This window comes from Gorilla gorilla, chromosome 19 (genome assembly GCF_029281585.2).
Source record: "Gorilla gorilla gorilla isolate KB3781 chromosome 19, NHGRI_mGorGor1-v2.1_pri, whole genome shotgun sequence".
Classification (NCBI taxonomy): Eukaryota; Metazoa; Chordata; class Mammalia; order Primates; family Hominidae; genus Gorilla; species Gorilla gorilla.
Window position 1 is genome coordinate 36,098,815 of NC_073243.2, and position 25,939 is coordinate 36,124,753.

At 36.8% G+C, this 25,939-nt stretch overlaps 1 protein-coding gene across 11 annotated transcripts in view; it reads right to left on the minus strand.

Annotated features, from left to right (window-relative positions):
• Window positions 1-25,939, minus strand: part of POLK (DNA polymerase kappa) — an 87,736-nt gene that overhangs the window by 18,895 nt on the left and 42,902 nt on the right. For 6 of the 11 annotated variants that reach the window (XM_055367795.2, XM_004058708.5, XM_063700682.1 and 3 more), the window contains exons 4-6: window positions 11,377-11,529; window positions 6,994-7,125; window positions 3,931-4,084 (exon numbers count right to left, since the gene is read on the minus strand). In XM_055367795.2, coding sequence (XP_055223770.2) covers window positions 3,931-4,084; window positions 6,994-7,125; window positions 11,377-11,529 — 439 coding nt within the window. Of the gene's footprint in view, window positions 1-269; window positions 312-3,930; window positions 4,085-6,993; window positions 7,126-11,376; window positions 11,530-25,939 lie in introns of all 11 variants that reach the window. The other 5 variants (XM_063700679.1, XM_055367799.2, XM_063700681.1 and 2 more) reach the window with 1 other exon arrangement.

Here is a 25,939-nt window from a genome sequence, read left to right on the forward strand (position 1 = left end):
GAAATCTTTTCTTTATTCTTCTTTAGGAAGAAAAAGAATCTTCGAAAATTAGAATTTAGAATATAATAAACAATATATAATAATTATACTGAAAGTAAGTTTTGTTTTTAGAAGGAAAAACACTTAACTTTTCTTCATTTATGGAAGAAACCTTTTAGATGTTAAAATAATCTGAATTTTCTTCTTTCAAATGCTGATTTTAATTTTGATTTGCTTGTTTATAAAGTATCACTTTGACTAAGGGCACATTTGTAATAAATAGAAATTACCTGTGAAAGTTATGCTTCTTTGAATATACAAATTCTGAAGGTCTGATTGGATAATCCAAGTTTAAGAAAAAGAGACGTTATTATTAATAGGCTATAAACTATTATTACAAAGTAAAGTAAAAATACCAATCTGGTTATTACCTCTTTATATTTATATTTTTCATAAATGGACTGTAAAATATACTTAAATCTATACTGATACTAAAAATGTCTCCATGAACAAATCTATTAAAGCCTGTTTTCTTGGCTTAATGTAGAAGAAATACAATTTAAATGTATTTATAACAACCAAGGTTAGCAACAAAGCTTTCTGATCCCATCTCGTAATTTTATTACATATAAATATTTTCCAAATTAAGGTCAATGCAGAAGAAAAAATTAAATTTCTAGTTTTAAGATGCATACGAATGTGTATTACTTGAAAAATGAATTTGGCTGTTTAGGAAAAAATTTTAAAGATAATATAAAATAAATATAACAGACATCTGATTAATTTAAAAATTTTAAGTATGTAGTGTGAAGTAAGTCATAGATGTTAATTCAGTCAGATGTTTTCCAAATCTGAATTCCCAGGGCACATACACAATAAGCCTATTTTCTTTCTCTCTCTCTCTTTTTTTTTTTTTAAGACAGGGTCTCCCTCTTGCCCAGGCTGGAGTATAGCTAGGACTACAGGCGCGAGCCATCACGCTTAGCTAATTTTATAATTTTTTGGTAAATATAGGGTTTCACAATCTTGCCCAGGGTGGTCTCAAACTCCTGGCCTCAACTGATCCTCCCGCCTCAGCCTCCTAAAGTGCTAGGATTATAAATGTGAACCACCTTGCCTCGCCAATAAGCCTTATTTTCAAACTTACATTAGCTGATATTTATGTGCTTCAGTTCCTGTCATTTTTTAATATGCTGGTTTTAAAATGTAGAACAATTCAGAGGGGAAACAGGCCAGGCAAGGTGGCTCACGTCTGTAATCCCAGCACTTTGGGAAGCTGAGGTGGGAGGATCACCTGAGGTCAGGAGTTCGAGACCAGCCTGGCTAACATGGTGAAACCCCATCTCTACTAAAAATACAAAAATGAGCCAGGAATGGTGGTGCACAGCTACTCCGGAGGCTGGGGCAGGAGAATTACTTCAACCCAGGAGGCAGAGGTTGCAGTGAGCTGAGATCGTGCCACTGTACTCCAGCCTTGGTGATAGAGTGAGACTCCATCTCAAAAAAATAAAAAATAAAAAAAAAATAAAGACTGTGAAACAGTTGAAATGGTATCTACCTGGAGCCCTTTTCCCCATCTGGATGGGTAGAAGTCACGGTAAAGAAAGCTACAGAAAAACTGCAAACCAAGTAAGTTATCTGCCACATTCATAAACCCGTTCTGCAGAGTTTTTTATGCCATGTTTTGCACCTCATGCCTCTACCACCCTGCCCTCAGGTGAGCCACTGTGAGAGCAGAACTATACAGCAGGAAGCGAAGAATGCTGCCTTCTAGCACATTATCAGAGCTGCTGCAGAATGTTCAGGTACCTTTTCAATCTGAACTACTTTCTACTTTTCTGTGAGGCCTGGCTGTGTAACTAACAGCAGAAGTAGTTTCTTATTTGCTTTGTGACAGAAACATCTTTATAATCCCCATAACTAAGGTAATCAGAATGTAACACTAGGATTAAAGCATTTCATTTGGAAGACAAGTGCTAAAAAGTGTATGGTATTTCAGTTTCTTATATTATCTGGCACTCACCATCCAGATTTACATGGGAGAGTAAACATTTAAAAAATTATTATTTTATTTGTATGTAGAGATGGTAGTTAGCAATATATTTCCAAAGACAAACACCTTTTAGAAAATGGGGAAACAGCAAAACAATGTCTTGGACTTTAGAGGAAGATATATGAATTGCCTTCCACAGTTCCAATGCACTATTGACAATTTCCCATGGCATGATGTGAAGTGAGACATGCCTGAAAGTCCAGCCCACAGGTATTTATACATGAGAAGAAAAGTTTAACTATTCCAATTGCTTAAGAATATGAAAATACATGAAGAGGGCAATATACAAGTAAATATGTTAAAAGCAATAGATATTAAAAATTCACATATTCATAGTGAGTTTGGACATTATAATAAATGAAAAGAACATTAGTAGGCTGGGCGTGGTGGCTCATGCCTGTAATCCCAGCACTTTGGAAGGCCGAGGCGGGCAGATCACCTGAGGTCAGGAGTTTGAGACCAGCCTGGCCAACATGGTGAAACCCCACCTCTACTAAAAATACAAAAAATTAGTCGGGTGTGGTGGCACGCGCCTCTAATCCCAGATACTTGGGAGGCTAAGGCAGGAGAACTGCTTGAACCCAGGAGGCGGAGGTTGCGGTGAGCTGAGACTGCACCACTGCACTCCAGCCTGGGCAACAGAGTGAGACCCTATCTCAAAAAAAAGAAAAAAATTAGTAGAAAATGAAAACATTTACTTTAATCCCCATGTAAAGCTTTTAAAACATATCATGCAAGTAATTGTTATGGGAGGCCCTCAGGGGATGCTTTGACATAATTATTTAATGATTTTCCCCCATTCTCTCGTGAAAGTAAGGAATTAATAAAGTAAGATTTTATACAAAGTGACATCAGGCTTTATGTTCCACATCCTCAAACAATAAAGTTACACCAAATAAGGAAAACCTTTTGCTCTGTGCCTGTGTCGAGAAATGATGATTATTGTTTAATGCTCCTATTAAAAAAAAAAGAGAGAGCTATCCCTTAGGACTTTAAATAAGGTAATGAAGTTGTATTTGATGCCCATATTAAACTTGCTCCAAATGATGTGAGTCACAAATAATGTGAGAGAGTTAGATTAATGTCATTGTGGATCTACCATTTTTGCTTCAGGGAAAGTTACAAACAGGTCTCCCCAGCACTGCCTGGCCCATCTGAAGCAATGAGTGGTGCACATGAAATGTTCCTGTGGGTTGTGAGCAAACCCTTCTGTGTCACTTTTTCATCCAGGTGAACTTTGTTCAGGGGTCCAGGACATCTCAGACATAATCATACCTTTGACAAAATGTTGAAAGCAGTATGTGTAATATCTGCATGTTTCTTGGCATTGCTTTTGGATAGGTCATAAAGGGATTATTTTTTTAAAAAAACCCTGGAGTCTTGAAATTATAAAGTCTAAGGCAAAGAAGGGAGTGGGAAGTCATTAATTTTGGCAGAGCTAAAAACAGTCATAATTGCTATAATAATTAGATTATAGAAAATTAGGAAAATGAAGAAAAATAGAATCGTCCAATGTTTTGATATGTTTGAGGCTAGTCTTTTCTAACAAGAAAATGCCGCTTTAAACAGACAACTTCCTCAGCTTCAATGCCATCCAAACTCTTTGTTAGTTAGACCTTAGGAAAATAACTGCTATAAAATTACTTTGTTCAGGGACTCTGCAGACTCTTAAGCTTAGAGATTTAACAATCACATTTTGTTTATATGTGATATTCTACATGTTTAACTCAGAAAACCCACTGGTATTTTTAAAATTTTCTGATTTTTACATTTTTATAAAGGTACATCTATCCCTTCTACCTATGCAGGCTAATAAATTAATTGGATTAATTCAAAAAGTTGTGGGTTTTTTTTTTTTTCACTGCTTCTTGGTTTGATAGTCTTAATAAGTTGCTTACCATTTTCTACAGAGCTTCCCATTTTGATGAAGTACCTTCTTTTATCCTCAGGCCAATTTTGTCTTTCTTCTAAGTGCTTTGTTATATTCAAGTAGGCTTCATCAAGACTCATGGCCATAAAATTGGGATCATAATCAGCAAGTATTTCCTTAACCTTCAAAGGAAACAAAAAAAAGTTTAAATTTTGCTATGATAGCAAACTTCTTCTGTCATATGTAGCTGATAAGAAATGTTAATATTCTTAGTTTGCAACTACAGTAACAATCCTGCAGTCAATAGCTCATGGATTTAAGGAATAAATAATCCACTACCAGGGAATATTTTCAAAATTTCCTTTTGTATTAAAATAGACCATGAAGGCAGAAGACCATAAAATAGCTTCATTTGATACAATCTCTATTTAGCTACCTATATCTAGTTATAATAAGCAATTCAAATAAATCTCAGAAAACATTATCTGGTAGGCCCATACAAAAAAATGGTTAAGGTTTTAGGTAGCTTGTCAGAAGCTGAAGTGGGAATGATAGGATTCTATTCCCTCCTGCCTTTTGTGATTTATTGTTTTTGGTTCATTTTAAAAAGGAATAATCTTATATAAAGGTACTATGTTGCTTTAGAAAATATTCCAATTAATTATAACATGCACATAAAAGTCCACTTAACATTAATTAATGCATTAATCCATACAGGAAAATGAATGTTTTCTATTTCCTATTACTTATTAAGATCTGGAATGGAAAAAAATGACAATCTATAGTGTACTCCATGATTACCTTAAATGATGGGGAAAAGTCTGGAGTAACATCTTAGGATAAAAGAAATACATATAAAGATTAGAATTATAGTGGCTTTTAATTCAGAAATGCCTTTTATATAACATAGTGTTACTACATAAAACTATGACTTTTTTTTCTAACCACTTAAGTATTAGCTATAATTAGAGGCAATGGTTGTCAAAATAATATGCATATTTTCCAGCTTGGGTGACAGAGTGGGACCCTGCCTCAAAAAAAATTTATATTAGAAAACATATTTGCTGAATTATGTTATGCTTCCATTTAGCTTTTAAAACTGTCTACTGTATCATGAGAAAACTGTTTCTTTTATAAAAACAAAGGTTTTTAGCTTAATATAATTATGAACAGCTGAGTCAAAGGGAATTTTAGAAAATGGTGATATAAACTTGGCCAAGTTTTACTCAGAGAGTGCCTTAATTAGCTTTGTTCTTGTTATAATGTGCTCAAATAGAATCTTTCCAACGAAAATGAAACTCTGTGAAGTCTGTAACTGGCAGCCAACTAAGATTCTGAATGAGAAGTACTCCCTAGAGACACTGTTGAGTATTTATTAACTTCCTTTACATAGGATATTGCTGTAAGAATTAAAAGAGACGTTCCAGTAAAAATCAAGCACTTAAAGCTCCAATATTTTGGATAAAACAAAAATGGCTAACTGGGCATGACGGCTCATGCCTGTAATCCCAGCACTTTGGGAGGCCTGGGCAGGATAATTTTTTGAGGCCAGGAGTTTAAGCCTAGCCTGAGCAACATAGGGAAACCCTATCTCTGCAAAAACATTTTAAAATTAGGAGGGTGTGGTGATGCATGCCTGTCAATCTAGCTACTCAGGAGGCTGAGGCGAGAGGATTGCTTAACTCAAGAGTTTAAGGTTATAGTGAGGTATGACAGAGTCACGGCACTCCAGCCTGGGCTATGGGGTGAGACCCAGTGTCAAAAAAAACGGGAGGGCTTTTTCTTAAATTTTCTAACCAAGTCATGAATATTCATGTATCCATAGGCAGTGATGAATTTGTTCTACAGTTCATTTACACAGAAGAACTCATTTGTTATCTGCATATAAACTAGCTAGATCCGGCTCAAATTTGAAGAGTTCTCTGACTTACATAAATAACCAGACTAAAATAACTAAAAACACTTTGGTTTTCACTGGCATACTGCCAGAAGTTTTGCTGAGTTAAAGTACGACTTTAAAAAATATCTTTTCTTACTAAACTTTTGTAGGATTTTTAAAACTTCTTAAAAGGCTATATTTATGATTAGTATTTTATCTCTTTTTAATTAGGAATACAATGAAAGAGATAAGCAGTAACCAAATGTAAGTGTGCTCCCCTCTCCTCCACCACCTTTTCAGAGGTATGCAAAAAGCACTTGCTGTCACAGACTGCCTTGGACAGAAAAAAAAAACAAACAAACCTGTGTTTAAACTTGGAATAGTGTCACTTCTAGGGAAAATGAGGTGGAATACAAATAAGAGGGGTGAATTTAAAGACCCCTGGTATAACTAAAGAGTAGTAAGTATTAGGTCACAGTTTTTTTAAGTGTTTCCATTCAGGCAGCAGTCTTAAACACATTTTACTATAGCAGTCTAAAAGTATTTGATGTAGTAGTCTAAAATTTTAATTCAAAAATTAAATTCCAGCACTGCATGATAGACCAGTTGTCATAAAAAATAGAAAAAATGGCGGTTTTCACATATGACAGTTTGGCAATTTTAGTAAATAATCAAATCTACTTCAAAGATCCTTTTCGAAGCAATGGATTACTCCCTTTTCAATTATCAGTCTCTTAGACAGCAAATGATTATGGGGCAAGTAAAGTAGGCTAATCAAAATACATGAATTTTGTCACTGTTTAACAACATTAATAAATAATTATTCAGACAATAAGTTGAAATTAATGATGAGTAGATTCTGTAAGTTATAAATAAAATGTGGTTCTAGAAAAAATGTATATTGTACCTTAAGAAAAAATAGCTAAATTTAATTTTATATTATCATTAAGGCAGTTCAAAGTTTGAGGAAATGGGAAGTTTTCTAAGCAAATGAAAACTGCATGGAAAGGCAAAGAATTGGGAAAAAGAATGATGTATTCTGGATGCTATATGCAGCTCAGTATTCAATATACAAGCTGAAGAAGTGATAGGAGGCTCAACTGAAAGGATAAGCTAAGACCAAATCCTACGTGCTAAGGCACTTGGACTTGAGACTCTGTAGGTGACAGGAACTCAGTGAAAGCCTAAAGTAGGGGTGAGACATTAACTTACCTCTTTACTCACAGCTCGGTATTTGTCAAAGTTTGGGGGCACTATTATAAGTTGTGGGCACAGCCTCCTAGCAATAAATCCTGGCATGGCTGCACGAACACCAAATCTCCTTGCATGGTAATTTGAAGTAGACTGAAAGAAAATTGACCACATGGAAAAAAATATACAAACCTAAATGGATATACTGATCAATGCATTCATAAGAAACACATTAATATGTGCATTTTCAATTCAAGGACATTTCATTTATAGGCCACTGTTTTTTTTGTTTTTGTTGTTTTCCAAAAATAGAATGTATTAAGCATTATTTTTTATTAATGACTCAAGGTCATCATTCTATCATATATTTTTTTTTAATTATACTTTAAGTTTTAAGGTACATGTGCACAACGTGCAGGTTAGTTACGTATGTATACATGTGCCATGCTGGTGTGCTGCACCCATTAACTCGTCATTTAATATTAGGTATATCTCCTAATGCTATCCCTCCCCCTTCCCCCCACCCCACAACAGTCCCCAGAGTGTGATGTTCCCCTTCCTGTGTCCATGTGTTCTCATTGTTCAATTCTCACCTATGAGTGAGAACATGTGGTGTTTGGTTTTTTGTCCTTGTGATAGTTTGCTGAGAACGATGGTTTCCAGCTTCATCCATGTCCCTACAAAGGACATGAACTCATCATTTTTTATGGCTGCATAGTATTCCATGGTGTATATGTGTCACATTTTCTTAATCCAGTCTATCATTGTTGGACATTTGGGTTGGTTCCAAGTCTTTGCTATTGTGAATAGTGCCACAATAAACATATGTGTGCATGTGTCTTTACAGCAGCATGATTTATAATCCTTTGGGTATATACCCAGTAATGGGATGGCTGGGTCAAATGGTATTTCTAGTTCTAGATCCCTGAGGAATCACCACACTGACTTCCACAATGGTTGAACTAGTTTACAGTCCCACCAACAGTGTAAAAGCGTTCCTATTTCTCCATATCCTCTCCAGCACCTGTTGTTTCCTGACTTTTTAATGATCGCCATTCTAACTGGTGTGAGATGGTATCTCATTGTGGTTTTGATTTGCATTTCTCTGATTATAGGCCACTGTTTTAATCCAAGTTTTGACTTATTCTGTCACGGTATTTTGATATCATGACCCTCTCCCATTACTATCCCTATATTTATAATGCGATACCAGGTATAAGCAAGACTGTGCTAATAAAAAGATTTTCTTATATTTCTACCAACTAAACTTCATTGGTTTTAAGGCATACTTGTTATAGAATGAATATCAAAGTTTGGATGATAGTGAGTTATGTTACATGAAAGTAATAGTATGGTAAGTTGTATAGAATAGTCATAAAATTATAGTATAGTACAAATAGTATAGATGTTACATTATAGAAAGTAATAGTATAGTATAATAGTAAACTTTTGGAATTTGCTCTATTTGGGATTTTGGAAACTTTTCATCTAGAACAAAAATAAAAGGTCTACTATGTGGTCAGCCAAATTAAGTCTCCAAAATGAAGTGATTAAAGCTTAAAATAAGTTTAGAAATTAAGGTTTTTCTTAAGGCTTAATTATCTTTTTTGCTGAAAACATTTTGACTAGGAGATGGTACTACAAAAGTATGACAGTAAAAAGGAGAATATTGCTTATTAAATCCTGTTGGTGATGATATCTGATGAAAGTCTATGTGAACGTGGTAGACCACAGTACTATTTATAAAACAAATTTTATCACAAATTAAATACTTATTTAGAATCTCAAGTGAAATTTCAAAGAAATGCAAAAGAGAAACAAATGAAGGGATTATTTCAGAATAATATGAATTTTCGTCTAATGATTTTCAAATGGCACTTAAAACATCTTGATAGTACTCAGAACTATACTAATCCTTGGTCAGTGTTCTGGAACAGAAAATGTGGATAGCACTAGAAACAAAACCAATGCTTTAGTAAATAAGTTTAATATAATTGACATAAAAGCTAGATCTATAGTAGAGGACAAACAAACTTTTAAATAAGAATTTCTCTAACTTTTAGATTTGTGGTATATTGTAGATCACAGCCACAATACTTTACAAGTTACTCTTATCAAAAGTGGGTTCCAGTTCCTCATGCCATGTGACTTGCCTTGATGACAATAATGTGAAGGAAGTGACACTGAGTTCTGAAACCTAGGCTTTTGCTTTTTGTAATCCAGCAACCATTGTAAATATTTTGGGGTAGATTACTAAATGTTGAAGCAACAATGGAGAGGAGAAAGTTCTGAAGCTGGAATCATTCCAATCTCCTCAGTCGAAGTGCCAGACCTGTGAATGAAGCCATCTTGGATTTTTTAGCCTCAGTTAAATTGCCCTAGCCAACTCCAGGTAGAGCAAGGTTGAGCCATTGCCATCGCACTCTGATCAAATTACAGAATCATGAGCAAATAAATTTTGGCTGTCCACTAAATACTGGGGGAGGCTGTTATGCAGCAATAGGTAACTGTTGTAGGATCTCAGTTGCAACTCTCAGTGCCAAGTTAGAACATTTCAAAAATCCATCAAATTCGCCAAAAAAGAATTCTATCAGTGGGAATAATCAAACAATCACTCCCATTAATTTGTAGATATACTTTCATATGTTTAATTGGACAAAAAGTTATGCTTAGTAGAAGGGAAAACTATTTGTTCAACATACAAAAGGGGTAATCTTTGTTTAAATATAACAAATAATAATTTTGAATTTAGAAACAATAACTGATTTTTAGGAGGACAGAAATTGTAGGAAAGAAAATATTTTGTAGATTTCAAAAGCAGTTGGTTTAGCTTTAACATGGCTACAGCAAGTTTGTATGTATACACATACATAAACATACATAAATTTATGGTGTTATATCTTAATAAAATTAAATATATTTTTTGAAATATTTATTGATGATTTGTAGGAAAGGGGAGTTTCCTTTCAAAAAACAGTGTTTTGGAATCAGAGTTATCAGCTGCCTGCATACTCACAGAGGCAGAGATAAAAAAACAAACAGATTATAGTTTTATAATAAAATAATCACTCAGTAAGAATTAGTTTTGTAGCTATCTAAGGCATGGGAAGGAGTTAGGAACAGGGAAGAACTCTTCTTGTTTATCTAATACTTTTTAAATATTATCTCATCTATTTTAGTTGCTACTTTTAATTTCCAACACACTTTCAGCCACACATAGCTATCCTGGTTCTTCTAAGGTTAGAGTGGTAAAAAGGAAGAGCAACTCAGTAATCAGAAAAGCGAAAGTTCTAAGTCATGGGAAAAACGATTTAACTGCATTCTAAATGTACTCTATTAACGAAGTATGTTATTCCAGAACTAGGGTTGGCAAACCTTTTCTTTTCTGTGGAAGTCCAGATAGTAATCATTTTAGGCTTTGCAGATCACTTAATTATTGAACTCTGCTCTTTTAGTGCAACAATAGTAATAAATAAATGGGTGTGACTTTGTTCCAATAAAAAGCTGGATTTGGCCTGCAGACCAGTTTGAAAATCTCTATTAATACTTTAGAATAACATTTCCTTTTCTTTCTTCTTCAACTCTCTTTAACTAGAACGGTTACTTATGGAAAAATTTAATTTGCCATGGAAATTATTAGGTTTGTAACTTTGGGAAAGTTATTAAACATCTCTCTGAGTTTTCTTTTTTGCCAAATGGAAATAAAAACTAGTACCTTAAAGCAGCAGTTCCTAACCTTTTTGGCACCAGAGACTGGTTTCATGGAAGACAATTTTTCCACGGACTGGTGGGGTGATAGTTTTGAGATGATTCAAGCACGTCACATTTATTGTGCACTTTATTCCTATTATAATTACATTGTAATATATAATGAAATAATTACACAACTCACCATAATGTAGAATCAATGGGAGCCCTAAGCTTGTTTTCCTGCAATTAGACAATCCCATCTGGGGGTGATGGGAGACAGTGACAGATCATCAGGCATTTGATTCTCATAATGAGTATGTAACCTGGATCCCTCACATGTGCAGTTCACAATAGAGTTTGCACTCCTATGAGAATCTAATGCCACAACTGATCTGACAGAGCTCGGGCATGCTGCAAGTGATGGGAAGTGGTTGTAAATACAGACGAAGCTTCGTTTGCTTGCCTGACGCTCACCTCCTGTTGTGAGGCCCAGTTCCTAACAGACCATGGACCAATACCAATCTGTGAACTGGGGGTTGGGGTCCCCTGCCTTAAAGTATGTTGAAAGGATTCAGTAATTGAGTCATATATAACGCACCCAGAAAAATACTCAGCAAACTGGTAGACCTCAATAAAGAATTCCCCCTTCATGAAACAGTAAAGCTTACTTGAGTATGTTATAAAATTTCCTTTTTGTATTTGATCTTTACTTACCAGCATACTCATTGATCCTACAGCAATGGGTTTATCCTTCAATTCTGGATTGTCCCTCATTTCTACAGCTGCATAGAAAGCATCCATGTCAATGTGCACTATGGTATTGCTCAAATTTCGGCTCTGTTCTAATTCCATTGCAAATCTGTCAACCTTAATTTTTTAAAAAAGTTAACATACTTTTAGACAACATAATATTGAAACACCATTAACCACAACATTAATCTTAATTTATTAAGTGTCTATCAGTCTCTGTCCACACACCCATTCATCCATCCATCCATCCATTCATCCATCCACCCATCCACTTACTTATGGGTGTGTATTTTGTTGTTCATGGGTGTTTATGGGTTTATATTTTATTATTGTTTATAAGTGTTTATCTACGTATATTTTATTGTTTTTTAAATTAAAATTGGTAATTGCTTTTATTTTCATAGAGACAGCCTATCCTCAAATATAATTCCCTACCAACCCTTTCATCTCTCCATACCCTTAGGCACATAACAGGAACTTAATATTTAATGAATGAATGATCTAATCCAACTGCTTTTATCAAATGATTCTACTGCTTTATAAATTTGGAGTCCAACTCACTATAACTAAAAGCTTCAACGTAAGTAAAATAAACAACTGACATTTGATTCATAATAATAATGTCTTAAAAAAGCAACAAAGGAAATATACAACAAAAGATAGTACCTCTTTGGCAATATGATGTTTATGCTGAACGGAAGCTACAACTGAAGATACTGAAGCATAATGTAAATGTTCCTCTGTAGAATTGCTTTTATAATGTTAAAATTTGATGTTAATCTATACAAGTAAAATTTAAAACCCAAGCTGTAATTTATTCTTCATGAACTTTAATATATATGTCAAATACAATAGTGAAGATTCTTAATCTTTAAAGAATTTTAGTTTTTTCAGAGAAAACTAACAACTTAGTTTTACAACGAGAAAGAAATGAAAGGGGGTAGAAATAAACAAAGGAAGCAAGTAAGAAAAGTGATTATGCAGCAGACATACTCATTTCTAACTTCCATTTTTGTGGCCGGCCTCCACTATCAAGGCAAGAAAGGCTAAATACTCACTTTCCCAGCTTACCCTGCAGCTGGAGGTGGCTGTGTAATAGTTGTGATCTATGCAACATAGGGAAGTTACCAAGACCATTAAAGTAAAAATCATAAGAGAGCTATTAAATAAGCTGGAAAACATACAGAACATAGAACAGTACCTGGTACATGGCACAAGTTCAATAAATACATCTATTACTAAAAGGATCAATGGATAGCTGCATAATAAAACATTAAAAACTGAGAGAAAAACAGCCAGCAATGAGCAAGTGGGGTCATCTATGGAACGTGGAGTTCCCTCTAGCAAGTTTTCTCAAAGGTGGAGAGCTATAGGTGTATATGTGGCTTTTTCCCTCATGTTGGACTCCAGCTTTGCCTCCACTCTGCAGAATTTTTTTTATGTCCTTCCTTCTTAGTCTTACTGTGACACTAGCTGCCCACTAGTCGCAGGTTAAAACTATAACTCCTCTTTTAGAAGCAATCACCCTGACTCATGTTTGTCTACAGGAGGTACAGTGAAATCTGTAGGAGGCTTCCCCTTGTTTAGGCTACAGCTCACTGAATGACCTGGGTTGCTCTATGCCTTCCTCAGGCTGTTCCTCTGTCTAGAGTGCCTTTCCAAGCTCTGTCACAAGCCTTCAAGGATCAGCTGAAATATCTCTTCGTATCTTAATGGAATGTCTGTCCTCTGTTCCACAGAATTTAATGTTCCTTGTTTTCCTGCTCTTGCATGGCACTTACAGTATTAGATACTAAATTGTCAGTTCCTTCAGGAGAAAGACCTTATCTGATTTCAAATTATTTTCTCACAAGAGAGACGGGGAGGGGAGACTAGAAGGAGAAAAAAAATGAATTTATAGCAGTATACTGAAGTTGGTTTAAAAAGTGAAAGGAGTACTAGTAGAAAAATCTTGAAGAAGGCTAACTTCTTACAGTAAAATCCCATACCTAATAAATGGAACCTTTCAATATTACCAAAATTTAACATGCTAATTAAAACCTACTTCTTTTAGTACCTCAATTCTGAACCAGAGAATAGCACCATGACCACATATAAACAAATTATGGAGATTAACAAAAACAAATATAAACTAAAAACTACTCTATTTTAATCCAGAAAATATACCTAAGAAATAACAGTCAAATGAGAATAAGAAAGTGGCATCTGAAATACTTGGACATGGAATCATCTAGAAAAGAAAAAGATAATAAATAGAAAGCAAGTCAAATGGGAAAAAATTCTCCTCAGACTCATATATTAATGCTATAATAATGTCTTCAGCAAGCTATTCTCTTTTTTTGTGCTTAAAGCAAGTGTAGTTGCCAAAAGGAAACCTCTCCACTGCATGACTCATACATTCCACTTTCCTTTACTATCTCTCATTAGTCACCCTTGTCTGAACTCTTTTCTTTCTACATCAACCAGATGCATGCCACTACTGCTTTTAAAAGTTTCTTCAGCTGAAATCCCCATTCATATTGTCCTTTCTTCCATTTTCCAATGACTTTCAAGTTCTGATCTGAGTCTCCAACATGCACATTGTTCTTTTTGCTACTGCTCAAAACTGGTGTGTGTCACACTCGTTAAGAATAATGGCTTTGGGGATTCCCGGGTAAGATGGCTGCAGCTCCCAGTGAGACCAAGGCAGAAGGCAGGTGATTTCTGCATTTCCAACTGAGGTACCCGGCTCACCTCACTGGGACTGATTAGAAAGTGGGTGCAGGCCACGAAAGGCTAGGAGAAGCAGGGTGGGGTGTCACCTCACCTGGGAAGCACAAGGGGTCTGGGAACTCCCTCCCCTAGCCAAGGGAAGCCATGAAGGACTGTGCCGTTGGTGAGGGACGGTGCTATCCAGCCTAGATATTACGCTTTTCCCACTGTCTTCACAACCTGGAGACCAGGAGATTTCACGGGGTGCCTACACAACCAGGGCCCTGGGTTTCAAGCACAAAACTGGGCGGCCATTTGGGCAGACACTGAGCTAGCTGCAGGAGTTTTTTTTCATACCCCAGTGGTGCCTGAAGGCCAGAGAGACAGAACCGTTCATTCCCTGGGAAATGGGGCTGAAGCCAGGGAGCTGAGTGGTCTGGCTCAGCGGATCCCATGCCCACGGAGCCCAGCAAGCTAAGATCCACTGGCTTGAAATTCTCGCTGCTGGCAGAGCAGTCTGAAGTTGACCTGGGACACTCCAGCTTGGTGAAGGGAGGTGTGTCATCCATTACTGAGGCCTGAGTAGGTGGTTTTCCCCTCACAGTGTAAACAAACCCAGTGGGAAGTTCGAACTGGGTGGAACCCACCACAGCTTGTCAAGGCCACTGCAGCCAGACTGCCTTCCTAGATTCCTCCTCTCTGGGCAGGGCATCTCTGAAAGAAAGGCCGCAACCCCATTCAGGGGCTTATTGATAAAACTCCCATCTCCCTAGGACAGAGCACCTGGGGAAAGGGGCAGTTGTGGGCACAGCTTCAGCAGACTTAAACATTCCTGCCTGCTGGCTCTGAAGAGAGCAGCAGATCGCCCAGCACAGCGCTCAAGCTCTGCTAAGGAACAGACTGCCTCCTCAAGTGGGTGCCTGACCCCAATGCCTCCTGATGGCAGGGGTTGACAGACACCTCATACAGGAGAGCTCCAGCTGGCATCTGATGGTGCCCCTCTGGGATGAAGCTTCCAGAGGAAGGAACAGGCAGCAATCTTTGCTGTTCTGCAGCCTCCATTGGTGATACCCAGGCAAACAGGGTCTGGAGTAGACCTCCAGCAAACTCCAGCAGAACTTCAGAAGAGGGTCCTGCTAGAAGGAAAAATAACAAACAGAAAGCAACAGCATCAACATCAACAAAGAGGATAACCACGCAAAAACGCCATCCAAAGGTTACCAACATCAAACACTAAAGGTAGATAAATCCACAAAGATGAGGAAAAAACAGTGCAAAAAGGCTGAAAATTCCAAATAACAGAACACCTCTGTTCCTCCAAAGAATCACAACTTCATGCCAGCAAGGGAACAAAACTGGATGGAGAATGAGTTTGACAAATTGACAGAAGTAGGCTTCAGAAGGTGGGTAATAACAAAGTCCTCCAAGCTAAAGGAGCATATTCTAACCCAACACAAGGAAGCTAAGAACCTTGATAAAAGGTTACAGGAACTGCTAACTAGAATAACCAGTTTAGAGAAGAACATAAATGACCTGATGGAGCTGAAAAACACAGCACAAGAACTTCGTGAAGCATACACAAGTATCAATAGCTGAATTGATCAAGCGGAAGAAAGGATATCAGAGACTGAAGATCAACTTAATGAAATAAAACATGAAGACAAGGTTAGAGAAAAAAGAATAAAAGGAACGAACAAAGCCTCTGAGAAATATGGGACTATGTGAAAAGACCAAACCTACGTTTGATTGGTGAAACTAAAACTGACAAGAAGAATGGAACCAAGTTGGAAAACACTCTGCAGGATATTATCCAGGAGAACTTCCCCAACCTAGCAAGAAATGCCAACACTCAAATTCAGGAAATACAAAGAAAAACACAAGATACTCCTCGAGAAGAGCAACCCCAAGACACATAATCATCAGATTCACCAAGGTTGAAATGAAGGAAAAAATGTTAAGGGCAGCCAGAGAGAAAGGTCAGGTTACAAAGGGAAGTCCATCAGAATAACGGCAGATCTCTCTGCAGAAACCCTACAAGCCAGAACAGAGTGGGGGCCAACATTCAACATTCTTAAAGAATTTTCAACCCAGAATTTCATATCCAGCTAAACTAAGCTTCATAAGTGAAGGAGAAATAAAATCCTTTACAGACAAGCAAATGCTGAGGAATTCTGTCACCACCAGGCCTGCCTTACAAGAGCTGCTGAAGGAAGCACTGAATATGGAAAGGAAAAACCGGTACCAGGCACTGCAAAAGCATACCAAAATGTAAAGACCACTGACACTTGAAGAACCTGTATCAACTAATGGGCAAAATAACCAGCTAGCATCATTATGACAGGATCAAAATAAATGCCCCAATTAAAAGACACAGACTGGCAAATTGGATAAAGAGTCAAGACCCATCAGTGTGCTCTATTCAGGAGACCCATCCCATGTGCAAAGACACACATCGGCTCAAAATAAAGACAAGGAGGAAGATTTACCAAACAAAAAAGAAAGGAAAGAAAGAAAGTAAAGAAAGAAAAGAAAGAAAGAAAGAAAAAGAAAGAAAGAAAGAAAGAAAGAAAGAAAGAAAGAAAGAAAGAAAGAAAGAAAAGAAAAAAAAGCAGGGGTTGCAATCCCAGTCTCTGATAAAACAGATTTTAAACCAACAAAGATGAAAAGAGACAAAGAAGGGCATTACATAATGGTAAAGGGATCGATGTAACAAGAAGAGCTAACTATCCTAAATATATATGCACCCAATGCAGTAGCACCCAGATTCATAAAGCAAGTTCTTAGAGACCTACAAAGAGAGTTAGACTCCCACACAATAACAGTGGGAGACTTTAACACCCCACTGTCAACATTAGACAGATCAACGAGACAGAAAATTAACATGGATATTCAGGACTTGAACTCAGCTCTGGACCAAGCAGACCTAATAGACATCTACAGAACTTTCCACCCCAAATCAACAGGATATACATTCTTCTCAGCAACACATCGCAATTATTCTAAAATTGACGACATAATTGGAAGTAAAACACTCCTCAGCAAATGCAACAGAACAGAAATCATAACAGTTTCTCAGACCACAACGCAATCAAATTAGAACTCACGATTAAGAAACTCACTCAAAATTGCACAACTACGTGGAAACTGAACAACCTGCTCATGAATGACTCCTGGATAAATATGAAATTAAGGCAGAAATAAGTAAGTTATTTGAAATCAATGAGAGAACAAAGACACAATGTACCAGAATCTCTGGGACACAGCTAAAGCAGTGTTTAGAGGTAAATTTATAGCACTAAATGCCCATAGGAGAAAGCAGGAATGATCTAAAATCAACACCCTAACATCACAATTAAAATAATTAGAAAAGCAAGAGCAAACAAATTCAAAAGCTAGCAGAAGACAAGAAATAACTGAGATCAGAGCAGAACTGAAGGAGATAGAGACACGAAAATCCCTTAAAAAAATCAATGAGTTCAGGAGCTGGTTTTTTTGAAAAGATTAACAAAATAAGCAGACTGCTAGCCAGACTACCAACCAAAAAAAAGCCCAGGACCAGACAGATTCACAGCCAGATACGGTGGCTCACGTCTGTAATCCCAGCACTTTGGGAGGCTGAAGCGGGCAGATCACCTGCGGTTGGGAGTTCAAGACCAGCCTGACCAACATGGAGAAACCCCACCTCTACTAAAAACACAAAAATTCACAGCTGAATTCTACCAGAGGTACAAAGAGGAGCTGGTACCATTCCTTCTAAAACTATTCCAAACAACAGAAAAAGAGGGACTCCCCACTAACTCATTTTATGAGGCCAGCATCATCCTGATACCAAAACCTGAGAGAGACACAACAACAACAAAAAAATTTCAGGCCAATATCCCTGATGAACATCAATGCGAAAATCCTCAATAAAATACTGGCAAACCGAATCCAGCAGTACATTAAAAAGCTTATCCACCGCGATCAAGTCAGCTTCATCCCTGGGATGCAAGGCTGTTTCAACATATGCAATTCAATAAACGTAATCCATCACATAAACAGAACCAATGACAAAAACTACATGATTATCTCAATAGATGCAGAAAAGACCTTGGATAAAATTCAACACCCCTTCATGCTAAAAGCTCTCAATAAACTAGGTATTGATGGAATGTATCTCAAAATAATAAGAGCTATTTATGACAAACCCACAGCCAATATCATACTGAATGGACAAAAGCTGGAAGCATTCCCTTTGAAAACCAGCACTAGACAAGGATGTCCTCTCTCACCACTCCTATTCAACACAGTATTGGAAGTTCTGGTCAGGGCAATCAGGCAAGAGAAAGAAATAAAGTGTATTCAATTAGGAAGAGAGGGAGTCAAATTATCTCTGTTTGCAGGTGACATGATTGTATATTTAGAAAACCCCATTGTCTCAGCCCAAAAACTCCTTAAGCTGATAAGCAACTTCAGCAATGTCTCAGGATACCAAATCAATATGCAAAAATCACAAACTTTCCTATACACCAATAGACAAACAGAGAGCCAAATCATGAGTGAACTCTCACTCACAATTGCTACAAAGAGAATAAATAAAATACCTAGGAATACAAATTACAAGGGATGTGAAGGACCTCTTCAAGGAGAGCTACAAACCACTGCTCATGCAAATAAAAGAGGACACAAACAAATGGAAAAACATTCCATACTCATGGATAGGAAGACTCAATATGGTAAAAATGGCCATACTGCCCAAAGTAATTTATAGATTCAATGCTATTCCCATCAAGGTACCACTGACTTTCTTTACAGAATTAGAAAAAACTACTTTAAATTTCATATAGAACCAAAAAAAGAGCTTGTATAGCCAAGACAATCCTAAGCAAAAAGAACAAAGCTGGAGGCATCATGCTACCTGGCTTCAAACTATACCACAAGGCTATAGTAGCCAAAACAGCATGGTACTGGTAACAAAGCAGATATATAGACCAATAGAACAGAACAGAGGCCTCAGAAATAACACCACATATCTACAACCATCTGATCTTTGACAAACCTGACAAAAACAAGCAATGGGGAAAGGATTCCCTATTTAATAAATGGTGTTGGGAAAACTCACTAGCCATATTCAGAAAACTGAAACTGGACCCCTTCCTTACACCTTATACAACAATTAACTCAAGATGGATTAAAGACTTAAATATAAGACCTAAAACCATAAAAACCCTAGAGGAAAACCTAGGCAATACCATACAGGACACAGGCATGGGCAAAGACTTCATGACTAAAACACTGAAAGCAATTGCAACAAAAGCCAAAATTGACAAATGGGATCTAATTAAAGAGCTTCCGCACAGCAGAATAAACTATCAGCAGAGTGAACAGGCAACCTACTGAATGGGAGAGAATTTTTGCAATCTATCCATCTGACAAACAGCTAATATCCAGAATCTACAAGGAACTTACACAAATCTACAAGAAAAAACCAAACAACCCCATCAAAAAGTAGGCAAAGGATATGAAGAGACACTTCAGAAGAAGACCTTTATGCAGCCAACAAACAAAAAAGCACATCATCAATGGTCATTAGAGAAACGCAAATCAAAACCACAATGAGATACCATCTCACACCAGTTAGAATGGTGATCATTAAAAAGTCAGGAAACAACAGATCCTGGAGAGGATGTGGAGAAATAGGAATGCTTTTACACTGTTTGTGGGAGTGTAAATTAGTTCAACCATTGTGGAAGACAGTGTGGCGATTCCTCAAGGATCTAGAAGCAGAAATACCATTTGACCCAGCAATCCCATTACCAGTTATATACCCAAAAGATTATAAATCATTCTACTATAAAGACACATGTACATGTATGTTTATTGCAGCACTATTCACAATATCAGACTTGGAACCAACCCAAATGCCCATCAATGATAGACTGGATAAAGAAAATGTGGCACATATACATCATGGAATACTATGCAGCCATAAAAAATGAATTCATGTCCTTTGCAGGGACATGGATGAAGCTGGAAACCATCATTCTCAGCAAACTAACACAGAAACAGAAAACCAAACATTGCATGTTCTCACTCATAAATGGGAGTTGAACAATGAGACCATATGGGCACAGGGAGGGGAATATCACACACTGGGGCCTGTTGAGGGGTGGGGGGCAAGGGAAGGGATAGCATTAGTAAGAAATACCTAATGTAGATGATGGGTTGATAGGTGCAGCAGACCACCATGGCACATGTATACCTATGTAACAAACCTGTACATTCTGCACATGTATCCCAGAACTTAAAGTATAATAATAAAACAAATTTTTTTAAAGAAACAAAAAATAGAATAACGGCTTTGGTTCGGGTCCTAGCACTGCAACTCACTAGTTACAGGACAGGGAGCAATTTAACCCCTTTCATGCTTACTTTCCTTATTTGTAAAGTGGTACTAAACCAACCTCAATAGGTTATTGAAAGAATTAAAAGAGACACCCATGTAATGCACCTATCTAGGGATACAATAAGGGCTTAATTATCTATAATTATAAAGTAGAAGTTACATTTATTGAGTATACGTGTCATATAATATGCTAAGTGCTTCCTATGTTAACTCATTTACTGGTCATAATTCTGAGATCATAATTATTGTTCCCATTTTATAGATGAAACTAAAGCTCAGTAAGAGTAAGTAATTTGCCCTAAGTCATAGAGCTAGTAAATGTTAGCACTAAACACTGAAACCAGGTTACTCTGAAGTCTGTTTTTGATTATGTTATGATGCTTCCCTATAATAGATTTTTTAAAGTCTGTAATGTTGAAATACACTCAAATCAAACTGTAATGGTATATTTTCCATCCATATTATGTCTTATTTTCTTTATAAATATCCCATTTCTATTACATTGAGGAGACTATTTCAGAAATAATGTGTTTTTTTGGTTTTGTTTTCTTAAATTAGTATTTCCCCAAGACTGTTGAATAAATTTGAGTTAATAAAATCAATTGTTGGCCAGCCCTAGTGGCTCATGCCTGTAACCCCTTTGGGAGGCTTAAGTGGAAGGGTAGCTTGAGGCCAGGAGTTTGAGACTGGCCTGGGCAATATAGCGAGATCCTGTCTCTATGAAAAATTTTAAAAATTAACTGGGTGTGAAAGTGTACACCTATAGTCCCCCCACTACTTGGGAGGCTGAGGCGGGAGGACTGTTTGAGCCCAGTAGTTAGAGGTTGCAGTGAGCCATGACGGTACCACTGCACTCCAGCCTGGGTGACAGAGAGAGACCCTGTCTCTAAAAAAAACAAAACAAAACAAAACAAAAAAACAAACCCCAAATCAATAAATTGCCAAAATGGTCAAAATGCACTGATTTGCTGTATAGCTGTCATGCAATGTAACATAAACATCTGTCTACTTGATTTATGAACCCATGTTCTTATACAACAATTTGTCAGTTACAAAAATGACTGTGCTTTAAGAAGTCCACGGAGATTGGGAAAGGGTGGAGTATACTTAGAGAGGTTCTGAACACCCTAGGGGTTCATGCCTGTAAAAGTTGCTTACCTCAGCTCGACTAGCAATAGTTCATACTATCATATCACACATAATAAAATCGAGTACTTGGAAATTTTAAGACTCTAAAATAGAAACACATTTCCTACGAAAACAACTCTGTTCTCTCAGGCCTTCTTGACTCCTTAAACTTCCTCAATCTCCTCCCATTTATACAAATTCTTTTGGAGGAAGCTCAACAAATGAAACAATTTAACAATCAACATAAAACACGTTTCCTGCCATTCCTGTTGCAAAAGATGCCAGAGAGCCTCTGATGAAATAGTCAACCAAAACTGGAACAAAATCTTAAATTCTGCTATACAATGAAAGATACTTTCTATTCCTTCAGATTATTAGTATATTTAAGGATATGAGCTTTAAAAATAGTATGAATAGCTAACAGTTGTTAGCATCATTTATATACTGTATCATTAAAACTGTTAAATATATTTGTAGATTATAGATCAATAAAATGAAAATGTCCAGAAAGTACATTGCTTAAGAATTAATATCAATTTTAAAATAATATTACTGTGGATAGAACTGATTTTTTTAAAACCTTGATAAAATGATGCCTAAGTTTATTTGAAAGAAACATGCATGAGAAAAACAAAAAAAATTTTAAAGAAGAGTTACAAGCGAGAATATTAAACTATATTCCTACCGTTCAATAACTAAAACTGTATGGTACTGATACAGGAAAAGACTGAATTGATTAGAAGAGAGAGTCCAGAAATAAATCAAAGAACAATTGAGAATTTTTTAATTTGGAAGTACTTCATTTCAACTCAGTGAAGAAAGGATTCATGATTCAATAAATGGAGTTGGGACAAGTGAATCACCACTTAGGGAAAATAATACTATGCAGGGAAAACATAACACCATTTAAGAAAAACATACTTCACACTTTACATCAAAACAAATTCCAAATTGACTAAAGATATGAGTATGCCAAGAGCTATAAAAATACTAAAAGAAGACATAGGCATGGTTATGAGGAATAATTTTCCAAGTACAATACCCAGACCAAAAAAAAAAAAAAAAAAAACAAAAATTATAAGAATATTGTTCCTGGAACTAGTAAGTGATAATAATCAGTTACAAGATATAAGGTTAATATACAAAAGTCAATCACTTTCCTGTATGCCATCAATGAACAAGTAAAATTTAAAATTTAAAACACATTACAGGCCCAACATGTTGGCTCACATCTGTAATCCCAGCACTTTGGGAGGCCGAGGCGGGTGGATCACTTGAGCTCAGGAGTTCAAGACCAGCCTGGCCAACATGGTGAAACCCTGTCTCAACTAAAAATACAAAAACTAGCCAGGCATGGCAGTGAGCATCTGTAATCCCAGCTACCGGGAAGTGGAGGCAGGAGAATTGCTTGAACCCAGGAAGAAGAAGATGCAGTGAGCTGAGGTCATCCCACTGCGCTGCAGCCTGGGTGACAGAGGGAGACTCTGTCTCAAAAACAAAACAAAACATAAAACACATTACAATTTATATTAAAACCTCCAAAAATGAAATACTTAGGAACAAGTGTAACAAAATATGTACAAGATCAACATGAGGAAAACTACAAAGTCTGAAGAAAGAAAGCAAAGAAGAACTAAATACGGTCTCTGGCCTATGATGGTTCAACTTAAGATTTTTCAACTTTATGAGGGGTTTATCTGGACATAATCCCACCATTAAGTCAGGGAATATCTGGACTTATGATGGTTTGACTTACAATTTTTCAACTGTATAATGGGTTTATCCAAATGTAACTCCATTGTAAACCAAGGAGCATCTTTAAATGGAGAGATATTCCATGTTCATGAACAGGAAGACTCTATTATCAAATGCCAGTTCTTCCCAACTTCATCTATACACTCAATGCAATCCTAGTCAAAATCCCAGCAAGCTATTTTGTGGATGTCAACAAACTGAGTCTAAAATTTATATGGAGAGGCAAAAGATCCAATTAGCCAACAAAATATTGTAGAAGAACAAAACTGAAGGACTGAAACTACTTGACTTCAAGACTTACTATAAAGTTACAGTAATTAAGAGAGTGTGGTATTGGCAAAAGAATAGACAAATAGATCAATGAAACAGAATACAGAGCCCAGAAACAGACTCACATAAATACAGACAATTGGTCTTTGACAAAGGAGCAATGACTCAATAAAATGGAGAAGAGTTTCTTTCTTTTTTTTCTTTTTTTGAGACAGAGTCTCATTCTGTTGCCCAGGCTGGAGTGCAGTGGTGCAATCACAGCTCACTGCCACCTCCACGTCCCAGGCCCAAACAATCTTCCCACCTCAGCCTCCCAAATAGCTAGGACCATGGGCCTGTGCCACCACCCCGAGTTAATTTTTTCTATCTTTTGTAGAAGCAGGGTCTTGCTATGTTGCCTAGGCTGGTCTTGAACCCCTGGGCTCAAGCGATCTTCCCACCTTGGCCTCCCAAAGTGCTGGGATTACAGGCGTGAGCCGCCACACCTAGCAAGAAAAGAATTTTTTAACAAATTGTGCTGGAACAATTGGATATCCTCATGTTAAAAAAAAAAAAAAAGAAAAAAAGATGAACTTATTTCCTCCACAAAAATGAACTCAAATGAATCACAGACCTAACTGTAAAATGCAAAACTATAAAATTCCTAGAAGATAACATAAGAGAAAATCTAGATGGACTTGGATTTGATGATGACTATTTAGATACAATACCAAAGGCACAATCCATGAAAGAAAGAATTGATAAACTAGACTTCATTAAAATTAAAAATTTCTGCTCTGTGAAAGATACTGTCAATAGAATAAAAAGAAAAGCCACAGGTTGGGAAACAATATTTGCAAAAGATATATCTGATACAGGTCTGTTGCCCAAAATACACGAAGAACTCTTAAAAACTAAGAGTTCTTAAAACTCAAAACTCTTAAAAAATAAGAAAGCAAACAGCTTGATTATAAATGGTCAAGGACCTTAACAGACACCTCAACAAAGAACATATACAGATGGCAAATAAGCACATGAAAAGATGCTCCACATCATATGTCATCAGGGAAATGCAAATTAAAACAACAATGAGATACCACTATACACATATTAGAATAGCCAAAATTCACAATACTGACAACACCAAATGAGGGCAATGATATTTAGCAACAGGAATCCTCATTCATTGTTGGTGGGAAGACAAAATGGTATGGTCACTTTGGAAGACAGTTTGGCAGTTTCTTATAAAGCTAAACATATTTTTATTTTACCATATTATCCAGCAATTGCGCTCCTTAGTATTTACCTAAAGGAGTTGAAAACTTATGTCTACACATAAGCCTGGCCATGGATATTTACAGCAGCTTTATTCATAATTCCCAAAACTTAGAAGCAACCAAAGTAAACTTTAGTAGGTAAATGGACAAACAGCTTGATAGCTCATTTATTTTATGTGCTGAATATTATTCAATTGTCTGTGGTATGGCTCACGCCTGTAATCTCAGAACTTTGGAAGGCTGAGGCAGGCGGATGACATGAGGCCGGTAGTTCCAGACCAGATTGGCCAACATGGTGAAACCCCGTCTCTACTAAAAAATGCAAAAATTAGCTGGGCATGGTGGTGGGCACTGGTTATCCCAGCTACTCGGGAGGCCGAGGGAGGAGAATAGCTTGAACCCGGGATTCACTGCACTGCACTCCAGCCTGGGCAACGAAGTGAGAGAGACTCCATCTCAAAAAAAAAAAAAAAAAATTGTCTGTGGTACACCCAGACAATTGAATAATATTCAGTACATAAAATAAATGAACTATTAAGCCATGAAAAGACATGAAGGAAATGTAAATGCATACATTTACATTACACTGCATAAGTAAAAACAATCAGTCTGAAAAGGCTACATCCTGTATGATTCTAATATATGACATTCTGGAAAAGGGAAAACTATGGAGATAGTAAAAAGGTCAGTGATTGCCAGGGAGGTTAGTGGGGGAGGGAGGGATGAATAGATGGAGCACAGAGTATTTTTTTAGGGCAGGGAAACTGCTCTGTATGATACTATAATGGTGGATGCACCTCACTGTACATTTGTCTAAACCCACAGAATGTACACCACCAATATTGAACCCTAATGTAAACTATCAACTTTGGATGATAATGTTGTGTCAACGTAGATTCATCAACTGTAACAAATGTACCCCTCTGGTGGGGGATGTGATAGCAGGGGAGGCTATGCCTGTGGGGAGACAGGAGTATATGGAAAATCTTTGTACCTTTTATTCAATTTTGCTGTGAACCTAAAACTGCTTTGAAAAATAAGG